This window comes from Lolium rigidum, chromosome 1, assembly GCF_022539505.1.
Source record: "Lolium rigidum isolate FL_2022 chromosome 1, APGP_CSIRO_Lrig_0.1, whole genome shotgun sequence".
NCBI lineage: Eukaryota > Viridiplantae > Streptophyta > Magnoliopsida > Poales > Poaceae > Lolium > Lolium rigidum.
The window spans coordinates 97,777,023-97,792,961 of record NC_061508.1 but is presented as its reverse complement, the minus strand read 5'-3'; the positions used below and the strand labels follow the sequence as shown (position 1 = coordinate 97,792,961).

The 15,939-nt window shown below is 40.0% G+C and overlaps 1 protein-coding gene across 1 annotated transcript; it reads left to right on the top strand.

Moving 5' to 3' along the window:
* Nucleotides 1-1,904: 1,904 nt before the first annotated feature.
* Nucleotides 1,905-3,405, top strand: LOC124678373 (BTB/POZ and MATH domain-containing protein 1-like). The gene is made up of 2 exons (XM_047214278.1): nucleotides 1,905-1,996; nucleotides 2,155-3,405. Coding segments are annotated over exons 1-2 (1,053 nt in total). The 5' UTR covers nucleotides 1,905-1,995; the 3' UTR covers nucleotides 3,207-3,405.
* The last annotated feature ends 12,534 nt before the right edge of the window (nucleotides 3,406-15,939 follow it).

Genomic DNA, 15,939 nt, shown 5'->3' with positions numbered 1-15,939 from the left:
CATGTCCCAAAAATGCTGGTAGAAAACAAAAGGTAAACCATCTGGACCAGGGGCTCCATCAGAGTAAGAATCAAAAATAGCTTTCTTGATCTCCTCCTCTGAGAAAGGAGCCTCTAGGTTTCTATTCTGTTCATCAATAACACATTCATTAGAGGAATAGAAATCTTCAGCTAGCCTATAACCAGAAGACACTTCTTTTTTAAAAAGGTCTTTGTAAAAGGAGGTAGCTAGTTCAAGCATCTCTGCCTCCTCTGTGATGGGCCCATCAGGACCATCCAGGGAATGAACTAACATTTTCCTCCTTCTCTGGTTGGCAACAGTATGAAAGTAAGCTGTATTCCTATCTCCCTCCTTGATATCTCTATCTCTAGATCTTTGCTTAGCTTTGATTTCTTCCTTCAACCAAAGGTTGTGCATCTCAGCATAGATGCTTTTTAACCTGAGGAGCTCATCAGGTGACAGCTCCTCAGATTCAGATTTTATATCTAGGAAGTCATATTTTTCCATCAGATCTTTTTTCAGGTTTCTAAGCTCAGATTCTATATTTTTGCTCCAACCCTTAGACCATTTCCTAAACCTTCTAACTTTCTCTTGCCAGATATCAATTGCAGTCTTTCCTTTAACAGGTAGGGCCCAATTTTGTCTAGCAAGAGTTTTAAACTCATCCCTCATGAGCCACCATTTCTCAAATCTATAAAGAGGGGCTCTTGGGGCACAACCATCACCAGATTCCCACAGAATTGGTGTATGATCACTCCCCAATCTTGGGAGAGCTCTAATGGAAGCTAAAGGGAAAATCTGATCCAGTTCAGTGTTACAGAAAACTCTATCTATATTGGACATGATCAGATTTTCCTGATTATTGGCCCAAGTAAATTTTCTATTTCCTAGTTTAACTTCCATAAGACTCCAAATCTCTACCCAAGCATTAAATTTATCACTCCATCTATGATCAATGACTCCATTACTTTTATCTCCCTGAAATCTAACCAGGTTGAAGTCACCACCAATGATAGAGTGTCCATTAAAATCTAAACAGAGGCTATGTAATTCAGAAATAAAAGCTTCTTTTTTGTCCTCATAAGAGGAGCCATAAACAGTGACAACCCGAAAGACAATACCAAGGCCTTAATTTTAAGTACAACTGAAACAGAAAAAACATCTAATATCCCAACTAATAACATCAAAAAGATCAGAATCCACCCCAACACAAATGCCTCCTGCAGAGCCAATGGCTGGGAGGAAGTTTCAAGAGAACATTTTATTACCTACTAAGGAGTTAAGGTAATTGTCAGAAATGACCTCCTTTTTTTTTCCTGGAAACCTACAATGTTTGGTTTGTGTTTTTGGAAAAGGTCCAGTAAAAAACTTTTCCTCCCTGGGGCCTGGATCCCCCTTGGATTCCAAAAACAGATAATCATTTGATTATTCTATCTGTAATGTCCTGTTCGTTTGCTGTTATTGCGTTGCCGCTGGTCACCTGTCTGGTGTCAGTTAATATTTGTAACATGGTGACGTTCGTGTTCGTGTATTCCCTTACATATGGACTTCAGTACAGTTTCGTGTCAGTTATTCCGTTGAAGTAATTCAAGCATACATTCAATTCACCAGCAAAAATCTAGCTCAGTTAAGAAATACTAACAGGACAGAAGAATTCCAACACAAATTGTGTTCACCGTAGCCAGGTGAGATTGAACTAAAAGATCAATTTAAAGTTTTAAATTAAACGTCCTTGAATTTGTAAGAGAGCCCGTTCAGCTTCTTCTGGGCTGAATGCGGAATGAAACTGGCCCAGTTAATTGATACAGCTTGGACACTGTAAAAAAGGGATACGGCTTCGGCCCCTGGGCGGCCGCAACAACAGCGAGACAGAACCCTAGAGCAGAGCAGGCGACTAGCGGACGGCAAATCCGCGGAGGAGCGGGCGGCGGTTTCTCAGTACCGATCACCACCACCATCAGGCCAATCGCCGCCATCTTCGGCCGCTAGCAAGCCAGTGAGTGCCCTCTTATGCTTCCTCGGTTCGTTAATCTGAACAGTTCTTCAGCTGAGGGGTTTCTTGCCTTCCAAAAAAAAAATCTGAAGAAATTATTTTCTTTTGTCAATTCGGTGATAATAATTTCTGTTGAATTTACTACTTAACAATTTGTTCAGTGAGCAAGGATGCTAAGAAGACCGGACCGGAGGTGCAGACCAGGATCACGAAAGTGGGTTCCTCTTTTCAGTTCAGAATAGACTACGAGCAAACCAAGCAGCTTCCCATCGGCGAGTCTGTCCACTCAGACGTCTTCTCCGTCGGGGGACACAACTGGAGGATTGAGTGCTACCCGCGCGGGGTATTTTTGAAACACAAGGGTGAGTATCTTTCTATATACCTCAAGCACATGAGCAGAACCAGAAGTGTAAAGGCTATCTTCGAGGCCTTCATGATGGACAAGGATGGCAAACCATGTACAGAAGCCACAAGAAGGTCACACGTTCGTGAATTCTCAATCAACAACAATGATGACATCAATGATGATAATGTCGACTGGGGATGGAGTCAGTTTGTCAAGGGAACTACACTGGAGAATGACTACATAACAGAGGGACATATTACCATTATGTGTGGCATCGTGGTAATACATGACAGCCCTATTCTGGTGCCGCCTTCAGACATCGGGATCCATCTCGGTAGCTTGCTAGACCACACGGATGGGACAGACGTGTCATTCACCATCGACGGCGAGACATTCCGTGCTCACCGTGCAGTGCTTGCTGCCCGCTCACCAGTATTCAGAGCGGAGCTCTTCGGCTCCATGGCTGAGTCTACGATGAAATCTATCTCAGTGCACGAAATCACGCCCGCAACATTCGAAGTTATGCTTCGATTCATATACACTGATGCGATGCCTGGAGAGGATGAGCTTGGGGACTCTTCGAGTGAGATACTTCAGGATTTGCTTGCTGCGGCCGATCGATATGCACTAGACAGGCTGAAGCTTATGTGTGCCCAAAAGTTATGCGATAAGGTCTCGACAGATACAGTTGCAACTACCTTAGCTTGCGCCGAAACATATAACTGTCCTGAGTTGAAGAGCAAGTGCATTGACTTCTTGGCGGTGCAAGAAAATTTCCACGAGGCAGTGTTCACTGAGGGTTATGCATTGTTGGTTCTGAAATTCCCATCAATTACTGCTGAGCTCAGAAAGAGGGTTAGGACATAATACAATGTGATCCATTGTAGGTGTATAGTTCATGTGGTGAGTGACAACTACTATCTTTTCAAACGTAAGACAACCCAGTTACAAAGTCAGTGATGTGCCCAATTACAACACATTCGTGTTTTTGTTCTCTTGGACATGTCCTGTCCTGAAGCTTCTGATCTTTACTTTGTATATCCTGATGTATAACTATCTAGCTATCTGTGGTCTTAGCTCCATTAGCTCTATATAAACTAGATGATATCCCGCGCGTTGCTGCGGGAATCTAATTACATGATATTTGGCGACGCACAACTGACATGACAAAGCTATGTGTATGTATTAATACTGGGAATTACAAATGTATGAAGTACAAAAAAATATTGAGCTGACATATACATCCTTTTCCAAGCCCACTACGAATGCCAAAAAACAACACAGTGTCCCAACTCTTCGATGTGCTTCTAGTTTAGTTTGTATAACAGTTGAGCAATTCCAATTGAGCAAGCTAAACTGGCCCCCAAAGAAAATAGACATAAAATTTATAAGTAAAAAGTGGTTCTTTTGCATAGTGGCACCAACAATCATCATGGTTGATCATTATGTTCCATCCTCATAGAATATAAACTACACCATGCAGTGCCATAGGTGCAATGTCACCATGTTTCCTTCACTGCAGCCATACTTAATAAAAGTTGCAAAAATCATAACCATCCCAAACTGAAAGGAGAAAATGATTTATCATATTTGAGAAGAAAATACATAAATGAGGCAAGGTCCCAAAGAAACGATTAGAAGTAAAATGATTTAGTTTCATATAAAATAATATAAGGCAAAAATAAAAATAGTGAAAAATTGCTTGTAATTTTATGTTGGCTATTTGGAATAAAGTATGTCAAAGAGGAATGCAAATGAAGGATGGCATGACTCCCTGCGTGTGCAGACACAACTAAGTAGTTTTTTGACAGAAGAAAAAGCTCACATTTTCTGTAATCAAATCTTGATAAGTATGGTAAGACAGAATATATGCATCCTCCAAATATACTCCCTGAAAAAATGAGCAGAAAGTAATAAAAAGACTAACAAACAAAGAAATTGCACGGAAGATAGATAACTGCTCACCGTACAATTAATAATGTGATATGAAGTTGAAAGCCAAAAACTCCCCCACAGATGAAGCTCGTGCAATCTTCAATTGCCCCAAATTTCCGAAGAATTGTCTCGTGATAACTTCATGTTACTCCATTCTGTTTGTTGATGTAGAACACCAATCCATAAGAAACGGGTTGCTTGATTTATCTTATGTACCCATGTAACCAAAAAGAGTACCGGGAATAATCTTCAATGGAGATGAGACAAACAGCTAGCATTTAGCACTATTGAACATGAATAAAGCAGATGTACGCACCTGTTCATAGTCCAATAACCCAGTAATTTGGAAGAAGAGTTCCATCATATTGGCAACGACCAGAGTAGTTGGACGTACAATGAGATTGAACCTGAGGCAAGAAGAGTTCCATCATATATAGGGCAATGAAGGCCAAAGGATTGAGTGAAAGGTCTCGTATATCTACGACGGTTCATAACTTGAGGCACTCAATCGTCATAGAGGCAATGGTGGGCTGAAGTTACACGCAATGGAAAATTAAATGCAATTATTCATGGAACCAAAAGGGCAGGACATGCAGTTTTTTTTCTTTTTGATTATCTGGCAGATGTGCTTAGGTGGCAGACTACGATTTGTTAAGAGATCATCGATGAGGTGGACATCTTGCATGTTGAGAGAAATACTTTTAGTGGGTTGCTCCAATTTAGATATTATAGATGCAAGCATGTTGGAGCTCACAACATCTTAGTTATGTTGATGTTCCAAAATTCGATAGTACATCGTCTGCATACTTCATTGTGAAGTTTCCTTGCCTGGATGTTCCTTAAGCAATGCTTCATGCGTCTTCTGTCATTCGCGTCGAACACCCATTTGTGCATTTTATTTATTAGGTGCAAGAACTGTGTGATAAACATCCCAATAATGCGTTTGACATTTCCTCTGAATCTTAGGTTCTTGTTGATACAAGAAAACAGATAAAGGTACGACCTATGTGCATTGATCCTGTTTGTAATGTTTGGACAGTTAGAATCTTTACTGTTAATTTCTTTGGACTATTAATCGAAAAAAGAAGTACTTTTCTTTTCATATACAACATATTTGGACAGTTAGAATCTTAATTGTTGGTTTGGCATATACTCAATTTATGTGAAATTTGCCTCAATTTACTGCATCCTGAATGTACCCAAGTATTAGATTTGCACTTTCCTGTAAAAAAATGTTTGCATACGTGTTCTGTTTGTAATCCATTGATCGTGGAAGAACTGAGGTTGTTCCATTACTCATATAACTAAAATCACATATGAGCATTTGCACTGACCAGATGGCTATAACATGTGGTGTCTTTTGTTATTTCTGTAGAAACAAGCTTTGGGAATCAAGGAATGCCATATCATCTGCTGACATCACCGACGAACTCCAGCTTGGTGTCCCTGAAGGCTGGAGAGGCATTCAACTTCAGGCAATGCCAGAACAACGTGATGGTTGCCGGTCTCACTGGTAATGTTTCAGCAGTCAAGCAATTCATCCGCGAGCACGTGAAGGCTTAGATTCACCCCATCCTTGCAAAATAGTGTCTCTCTACAAAATCGTTATACGAGTTGCGCCTGGTTTTACCTGACGAAAGAAGGAAAACGGTTATCATGATTGATGTGCTGACTCTCTAGAGGCTTAGACGATTTGGCAATGCTAGCTCCTGCCTGACGTTGAGTCTGAACATGATCAGCTACAATACTACGGTCATGTTCTGGATGCGATTAGTCATTCTATCTTTGATATCCTGTTCGTTTTGCTGTTTCAGAGGAATTACTCCAATCTATGTATTGGTTATTCTATCTTTGATATCCTGTTCGTTTTGCTGTTGTTGCGTTCCAGCTGATCAATTAGCTAGGTGCGGTCATGTGAGGCTGAACCTTCGTGTTCGTATATATTCCCTTTCACTAGTACAAATGCCCGTGCGTTGCCACGGGTACTCAAATTTCATTTCTCAATGTACGTATATAATTTTATTTTTTCTTTTTTGTTTGTTTTGATCCCTTTTAAAATTTCTTTGTCTTCTGTGTCTCTTTTTAAATATAGCCGGTGCGGCAAAATATAGCCGGTGCGTTGCCACAGTCCCTTATCTTTATATTTTTCGGTATCACATTGCCCGTGCTCGTGGATTAGCATACAAAAAATTCCTGAAGTAAAATCTTAACTCTAATCACGCGGTTAGACTTACAGAGTAACTTCAGCGCGATATAGTGCAATACAAATCTTCCTGACGGTGCATAGCATTGCTAAACATCGATATTTTCTAGTTCATCCGAAGCTTGTAGCTACATCTCAAATATCCCGTACAATATTAGGACACCACAAGAACATTGACAACATATGAGTCCTTGCTAGAAAGAAAAAATATATGGTGAAGGTCTCTTCCATGTAACATTAGCTCAAGGTGATGCCCTTTAATCTTACACAAATTTCTCAAACTCAAACTCTAGGTGATCGCCTTAAACAGTTAACCATATCATTGTTGCAAGTGCACTTAGATCACAAGCAAAATGATACAGTTTACCCGGTGATGCAATGACTACTTGCACACATGCACCTACCTCTTAGAGGAACCCCAAAGCATAGCTCATATTTACAGATACAAAGAAGGATACAATAAATAATGCAGTAAATTGGTTTATTCGTACATGGCAAACAATTAAGTTGTTCAGAATGTAAGTGCTGATAATTTTAATACAAACTAAACCACATCAATGGGCATAGTATTCTCTACAAAAAGAGTGCATTGTCACAAGGAAAATCAGAACTGCTGGACATATATTCGCCTTGTCCTTGTGTTCTGTTGACACTATTCAAAACCAACATTAAACCAGTATGTGCTTACTTCCATCATCAAATTCCTTTGTTGTCGACTGTAGCATTGGTCGCTCTATCATCTTGTCTTCTAGGTTCAGCAACAATTTGATCCATTACTTGTGTAGTGGGATCTGGACTGAGCAAGCGCCATCTCTTGAGTGTTCGATGAGGTTCCCCCCTTGCACGTGCATCACTTAATAAATAGTCATCGCAAATAAATTTCAGGAAGAACCAACATATTCTTGAATTAATACTGATTGACCCAATAATGTAGCTCAATCATTCAATATCAGTCTAGACAGGAAACTTAACAAAACTCACCATATCGACCTGTAGGATACCTAGACGTGACGTAGGGCAAGGTACATGGCCAGACTATCAGCATTCACAGAAATCTCAAGTTCAATGGAATAACTATTGTGTTTCCCTAGAATTAAAAAAAATGCTTTAGTGTCTCTTGTGTTGAAGTAGTGATCAGGATCCACAAGAATATATACACAAAGTAAGAACTGAAGAATAGTGCTAACCATCATAATATACCAATATCTGAAAAAATAGATACCTTTTTTTAGGTACCTTTGAAAAAATAGATACCTTAATAATACTGATTGGGCCAATAAAGTAGAAACACATTGAAGAGGGAATAATAACTTGAACATTGTCTCGGGTATAATAACAATTTTATATAAGAATGTGGCTCAAAGTAACATAAGTGAGAGGGATCCAATGTTTCAAGTAATCTGTTGTTTAGAAAGTAAAAGTAATTAAGAGATGTGCATGTTACACTCAATGGCCTAAAACGTACATTTACTTGAAGTACAAAAAAGCTATGTTCACGTTGTCACTAACAGTTGCCTATCTCTTGATATACTATGTATCCAGTTTCAAATGCCGCCTTACCTTTTTTCATCTTCTGCATGCCGTGAGGTGCTCGTCGCACTCATTGAGGCAAAAGGTAAATAATGTTTGCAAGTTAAGTATCACAATATAGTGAGTAAAATTATTGTTCATATCATTGCAACTTTGCTATAATAGCATGCAAAAAAATCGTACATGTATCCTATTTCCCCATGCAAAGCTGAATCTTTTAAAAGAATATGAACTGAGATCCTGTAAATGGAAAAGCTTATAATTCATACAGAAAAAACTTGATGCATCATCTTTAGCTAGGATGGTTCACTAACCCGCTGGAACAATGAGTACTTGGCAGTCAATTTGTATACTTAAATAGCACTAAAGTAAAATACACTGTAGTCCCATATGCACGTACAAAAGAAAACTAATATTACTTAAAACGGTGTATGCAATCATTTGAGTTGCTCCAGTATCAAGACCAAAATACCAATAAAATTCACACTTTCTAAGGACCGAGGCAAACAAATTGTTAGAAATGTTAGTTTCATGCACATAATGTGTTTCCAGTACCGGTGAATAAACATTGCTCAGATCTTCCAGCGCGGATAATCATTGATCAGATCTTCCAGTATGATCTCTCATTATGATCATGTGTTTGCAGTGCTGGTGAATAAGCATTACCATAGAGGGTCCAACTGGCAAAATAAACAAACTTACACGCCAATTTTTTTACATACGATCAGTCTTCCATATTACAATGCCCTACCTCCTAAGTTCTCACTTCTTACGCACACAAAATTCTTAATGCCAGATGATTCACCAGAACTGGAAACACATGATCATAATGGAATATCTGAATGGTGCGTGGTGCAGGAAACCAAAAGGTTTGCTAAATCAAAAGCGTGGATTATCTTCAGGGTTGTGAACGTTTATTTTAATTTTTTCTGCGATAATCGTATATCTTACAAAGGTATTTTTTTACATTATAGTGATATATAAAAGAGAGGATATCCTTGACAAAGTTGTAGTACAACAAATCTGGATTGTGGTACATTTTTCAGCGAAGGATCTAAAATTGTTTCTAATAATTCAAGGAATTTATGCAGAGATAGTGTATATGTGTGGATTTGTGGAGGAGTACCTCACGGTCAGCAACAATGAAGTCCAACTCATATAAACTTTCATACGTAACCTGGAGATGCGCCAAGTGAGGCACAAAACCAAGTTAAAGTCAAGTAAACAACAGCAAGAGTAATGCGATGGCACACAAAAAAGAACAGAACCGATACCATCAGATATGTTGTCAACTTGCTGCTTGCCTAGCTGGATCTCAAAGATAATACTTCCCAATGTGCTACTATGCATCTTTGGTGGTCTTGTCTGGATATAGCAGGATGCTCACTATCCTTGCATCGGAAGTTTACTTTAATATAAGTTCACACTGGAAAACAATGAAAATGGTGAAATGTGGACTTCTGCAATTAGAACCAAGGAGGCACTGTAAAGGCAACTATCAGTTGTCCGTGTTTAGTACTACCCAAAACATAGAATATACCATACCACTAATGCTTTGAATTGGGACTTGCAGTTATGATTCAGATATTTTTGTACACTTGATTTGCAAATAAAACAAGAACATAACAACTCCCACCAAAAAAGATACCCTTAATGGGATCTAACATAAACATCAAGGAGCAAGACTGTTAATGAATTCCAACATATATCTTTCCAAGTTTTGTACTCACAATGGCAAGCAAAAAAATGTGTGTGTATCTTGGTTATATAAATACCATGTGAATCCTATAATTATTATATTATAGGCTGTGTTTTCCTCGGTGCATTCTAAGATAGTGCCCAAATTTAAACTTAAAATGGATCAATGCATCTCAGATTTGAAGCAGTAAAATCAATGGTAAAAGAAGAATGGCCTTGAAATCAAAGATATGTTGACACATTCCTTGAACCCCTTTTTTCCTTCACTTTCAGCATGGAACTGATCTAACATGTGTAGAAGTGCATCTCAAACTTCAACTTGGACAGAAACTATAAACGGAAGTAGTACATAATAATCAACTATACCACTTGTTAGCTTAGTTGTTCATAGCTCGACATCCAATACAGCAGTACCATTTTATACTTAATCAGCACATTAAAAGATCGGACACAGTAGCAATGACCAGTGTCATGTTCAGAACCTTAGTCTCTCTGCAGTTTGGTCTGCAAGTTGTCACAGATTGTTTTGTACCTGAAACATCAGCCCAAGCATGTTTATTTTTCCAGCACATAAAAGGATCAAACGGAAGCATATTAATTTAACTACAGTACCATCTCAATTCAGCTAGACGTTAAATGATCATACAAATTGAGACGCCATTCGACAACGTGACATGTCAAAAGAAGCGAGCTAGAAGTCTGAAAGATAAACACAAAAGGATAAGCAGACAGAGCACTTCACTAATGCCAATTGATTTATATGGAGCAATCTGAGAAAGAAAGCAGTAGGCATTTCATAGATAGTGCGTTGATTATTCTCCAGTAATGTACGGGGCAATATAAATACTCCATGATGCTTAAGAAAAATCACTCCAGTCCACAATCTGCACATGCCAAGGACTGGGTCCCCCCTCAACTGAAACTGAAACTCACGAAATATGAGAGATTAGAGATGTGATGGAGGAGAAGGGATGGGTCACCTGACCGCCGTACTGCCGGCGTACCCGCCGTGGTGGTCGCCCGAAAAGCCGGCACGCTCCGCCTCGGATCTTGTACGGGACCCCGATCCGAAGCTTCTGCTCCGCCACGGGTGGAGGGACTGAGTACCGCCGGCGAGGTGATTTGGCGTGGGCGGCGTCTTCCCGGCTCGGAGGAGGCCGATGATTTTTCTACGACGGTGCGGTGGAGGACAGGGACAATCGAGGGGGAGGCGATGACGGCCGGATCCGTGCGATGGAGAACGGATCCGCACGGTGGAGGCGGTGACGACTAAGGAGACGTTTATGACCGGATCCGGCAGCGGGTTAGGATGCGATGGAGGACATGAGGAGGAGGGCAGTGATACGCGGGGGAGAGGGTCGTCGCCCTGGTGTGGAAGAGAGAGATGGTTGAGTGCGTATGAGAGCCCTGATTGCGGGGCCTGCTTTGACGATGCGTCGCCAGGCGTAGTCCACGGACGAAGGACGACGAAAGGACTGGACTATAGTTGTATGAGATTAGAACAAGGCAAGGTAATCTACTTTAAAAATGCAGAATTTGTAGAGTTGAACTAAGACGACGGTGATATGGAAAAACCAACTAACCCGATTCATGGCCAGCATCTTATGCTAAGCTGCGCGAGATAGCCGGTGATGTTCCCTCTGGCGATGGCTGCCCCTTCCACCGCTGTCACACGCAGCCCCATGATCCTATTAGTGACATCGTCCATGGATGCTCGCGCCTGTCGTGACCAGGTAGATGGCGTGCCCTAACGCGGCACATGGGGCCTTGTAGAGGAATTAGAGCGCAAACTTGTCGCTGATACGTCTCCAACGTATCCATAATTTCTGTTGTTCCATGCTTGTTTTATGACAATACTTACATGTTTTGCTTGCACTTTATGATGATTTCATGCATTTTCCGGAACTAACCTATTAACAAGATGCCACAAGTGCCAGTTCCTGTTTTCCGCTGTTTTTGGTTCCAGAAAGGCTGTTCGGGCAATATTCTCGGAATTCGACGAAACGAAGACCAAACCTCCTATTTTTCCCGGAAGCGTCCAGAACACCGAAGAAGAGTCGGAGAGGGGCCAGAGGGCCACCACACCATAGGGTGGCGCGGCCTGGCCTGGGCCCGCGCCGGCCTGTGGTGTGGCGCCCCCGGTGCCCCCTGCGCCGCCTCTTCGCCTATAAAATCCCTTTCGACCTAAAAACACCGTAACTCTTGACGAAACTCCAGAAAGACTCCAGGGGCGCCGCCACCATCGCGAAACTCCAATTCGGGGGACAGAAGTCTCTGTCCCGGCACCCTGCCGGGACGGGGAAGTGCCCCGGAAGCCATCTCCATCGACGCCACCGCCTCCACCATGCTCCGTGAGTAGTTCCCCCATGGACTACGGGTTCTAGCTGTAGCTAGTTGGTATTCTCTGCCCCATGTACTTCAATACAATGATCTCATGAGCTGCCTTACATGATTGAGATTCATCTGATGTAATCGGTGTTGTGTTTGTCGGGATCCGATGGATTGTTACATTATGATTGTCTATCTACAAAGTTTATGAAGTTATTGTTGCTGCAATCTTGTTGTGTTTAATGCTTGTCACTAGGACCCGAGTGGCATGATCTTAGATTTGAGCTCTATACTTATTGCTTAGATTGTATCTACAAGTTGTATGCACATGTCACTGTCCGGAACCAAAGGCCCCGAAGTGACAGAAATCGGGACAACCGGAGGGGATGGCGGTGATGTGAGGGACACATGTTTTCACGGAGTGTTAATGCTTTGCTCCGGTACTCTATTAAAAGGAGTACCTTAATATCCAGTAGTTTCCCTTGAGGCCCGGCTGCCACCGGCTGGTAGGACAAAAGATGTTGTGCAAGTTTCTCATTGCGAGCACGTACGACTATTATTGGAAAACATGCCTACATGATTAATGATCTTGATATTCTGTCTTAATGCTATTTCAATCCTATCAATTGCCCGACCGTAATTTGTTCACCCAACACTTGTTATTGGAGAGTTGCCACTAGTGTAGATAGCTGGGAACCCCGGTCCATCTTTCATCATCATATACTCGTTCTACATGTCAACCGTTTTCTCGGTGCCATTGCTCTCATATTACTATTACTGCTGCTCGTGTTACTCGTTATTATTGCTCTCATACCACTGCTACTTTCACATCACCCCTGTTGCTAGTGCTTTTCCAGGTGCAGCTGAATTGACAACTCAGCTTGTTAAGGCTTATAAGTATTCTTTACCTCCCCTTGTGTCGAATCAATAAATTTGGGTTTTACTTCCCTCGAAGACCGTTGCGATCCCCTATACTTGTGGGTCATCAAGACTATTTTCCGGCGCCGTTGCCGGGGAGGCATAGCTCTACTCATAAGTTCACTCGGGGAGTACACTCTACATCTCTCTCTCGTTTTATTTTGTTTTGTTTTGCTTAGTTTACTTTTGTCTAGTTTATTTGTGCTTAGTTTATTTCTGTCTAGTATTAGTTTGCTTAGTTTACTTTTGCTTAGTTTATTTTTGTCTTGTTTTATTTGTCTCATATACCCAAAAATCCATAAAAATTTGAAAAACCAAAAAATTAAAAACTGTCTGTTATGGGAGAACCAACAACCTACTTGGAGCTTATAGAATGTTATAATTGTTATAGAGAATCAAGAACTGGTAAAATAATGAGTGCTATGATAGAAAAATTGAATACAATTGCTAAAATCTTGCTTGAACGCCATGATATAAACTCGTTGCTCTCAACAGGATACTAAACATCTTAAATTTCAATGTGACTTTAGTGAGGAATTTTTAATTAAGAACTATAATCGGAATTGCTATATTCATTATGGGTTCGAAGAGGTAGAACAATTTGTCTTATTTATGGGAGCCTCCGAGATAGAATCCTTCATGGTTGAGAATTATGAAACTTGTGTTGTTTGTAAGGGCCTTAAAGATTATGTCTCTACTATCCTTAATTCTTGCATAGAGTGCTACAATGAGGAATCCTTATATCCTTGATTATAAAGAGAGACACATTAATGCACAAGAATGCACTCACAATTTTGCAGGAACCGGTGGAAGAAGAAATTGATGAACCTGAAAGCTCATTGGATGAAAAAGAAGAAGAGAGCGACGAACAAAAGGAGGAAGAATGGATTAGCTACCCATGTCAACCTTCTAATGAGAGTAACTCTTTATCTCTTACACTATTTGATTGTCCTCCATGCTTACCGGAAGAGGTTGAATGTTATGTTCCTGTGGATTCTCTTGAAATAGTACCTATGAGTAAAACTTGTGAGAATAATTATGCTACTGTTATATATGATAATCCATGCTACTTTGATAAATCTTATGATAATGCTTTGTTTGTGCCTCGATGTCGAAATGCATGGTACTAAAGAATTTTGCTTGGCAAATGTTTATGATAAAGCTCTAGATGATGGTCCTATGTTACTTGATAATATTAATTGTACTACTAATGAAAATGGGATTGGAGAGTTCTTGACTTATTCTATGAGTCCCATATCTATTGAGATTGATCAACTACCTTGTTATATTATTAATAAAAGTAAGTTTGAAAGTTTTAATTCCACTATTCTTGAACTTGATAAAAATTATGTGTTTGGAAATCATGAAAAGTATGCTGCATGTGATAGTTATATTGTTGAGTTTGTTCATGAAGCTACTGAAAATTATTATGAGAGAGGAAAATATGGTAGTAGAAATTTGCATGGTACTAAAACACCTCTCTATATGCTTAAAATTTTGAAGCTACACTTGTTTTATCTTCTTATGTTTATCACTTTGTTCTTCATGAATTTATTTGTGTAAAAGATTCCTATGCATAGGAAGTGGGTTAGACTTAAATGTGTTTTGAATTTGCTTTTTGATGCTCTCTTTTGCTTCAAATACTATTTCTTGGGAGTGCATCGTTAAAACTGCTGAGCCCATCTTAATGGCTATAAAGAAAGCAACTTCTTGGGAGATAATCCATGTGTTATTTTGCTACAGTACTTTGTTTTATATTTGTGTCTTGGAAGTTGTTTACTACTGTAGCAACCTCTCCTTATCTTAGTTTTGTGTTTTGTTGTGCCAAGTGAAACCTCTAATCGAAGGTTGATACTAGATTTGGATTTCTGCGCAGAAACAGATTTCTATCTGTCACGAATCTGGGCTGTTTTCCCTGTAGGTAACTCAGAAAAATATGCCAATTTACGTGCGTGTTCCTCAGATATGTACGCAACTTTCGTTAGTTTTGAGTTTTCTGATTTGAGCAACGGAAGTATTTTATTAAAATTCGTCTTTACTGGCTGTTCTGTTTTGGCAGATTCTGTCTCTGTTTTTTGCATTGTCTCTTGTGGACTTTAAGCGAGGTTTTCTAGACGTGGAGAGCTGTAGCTAATGTTTTATTGAGTTCTTGCAATGTGCCACTACAGGACCAAGGTGGATTCAAATTTTTTGAGTACTAACCCCTCTAATGAAGTTTGTGAGAAGTTTGGTGTGAAGGAAGTTTTCAAGGGTCAAGAGAGGAGGATGATATATGATCAAGAAGAGTGAAAGGTCTAAGCTTGGGGATGCCCCCGTGATTCATCCCTGCATATTTCAAGATGACTCAAGCGTCTAAGCTTGGGGATGCCTAAGGCATCCCCTTCTTCATCAACTTATCAGGTTCCTCCCCTGAAACTATATTTTTATTCGGTCACATCATATGTGCTTAACTTGGAGCGTCTGTGTGTTTATTTTCGTTTTGTTTATGTTTGAATAAATTCGGATACTAGCAATCCTTGTTTGGGAGAGAGACACGCTCCGCTTTTTCATATGAACACTCGTGTTCTTCGTTTTACTTTTAATGTTCAATGATAAAAGTTGGAAGCTATTGCACTTATTTATATTTGGTTGGGAAAAGAAAATGCCTCATATGTCTTGGATAATTTGACACTTGGCAATTGTTTTGAGCTCTCAAATAGATCATTATTAAGTTTTTTCATGTAGTCTAAGCCTATTAGTGGAGAACTACTGTAGAGCTTGTTGAAATTGGTTTGCATAATTGATCTCTCTTAAGGTCTAGATATTTTCTCGGTAAAAGTGTTTGAGCAACAAGGAAGACAGGTGTAGAGTATTATAATGCTTGCAATATGTTCTTATGTAAGTTTTGCTGTACCAGTTCATACTTGTGTTTGCTTCAAATAGCCTAGCTAGCCTAAGCCTTGTATCGAGAGGGAATACTTCTCATGCATCCAAAATACTTGAGCCAAC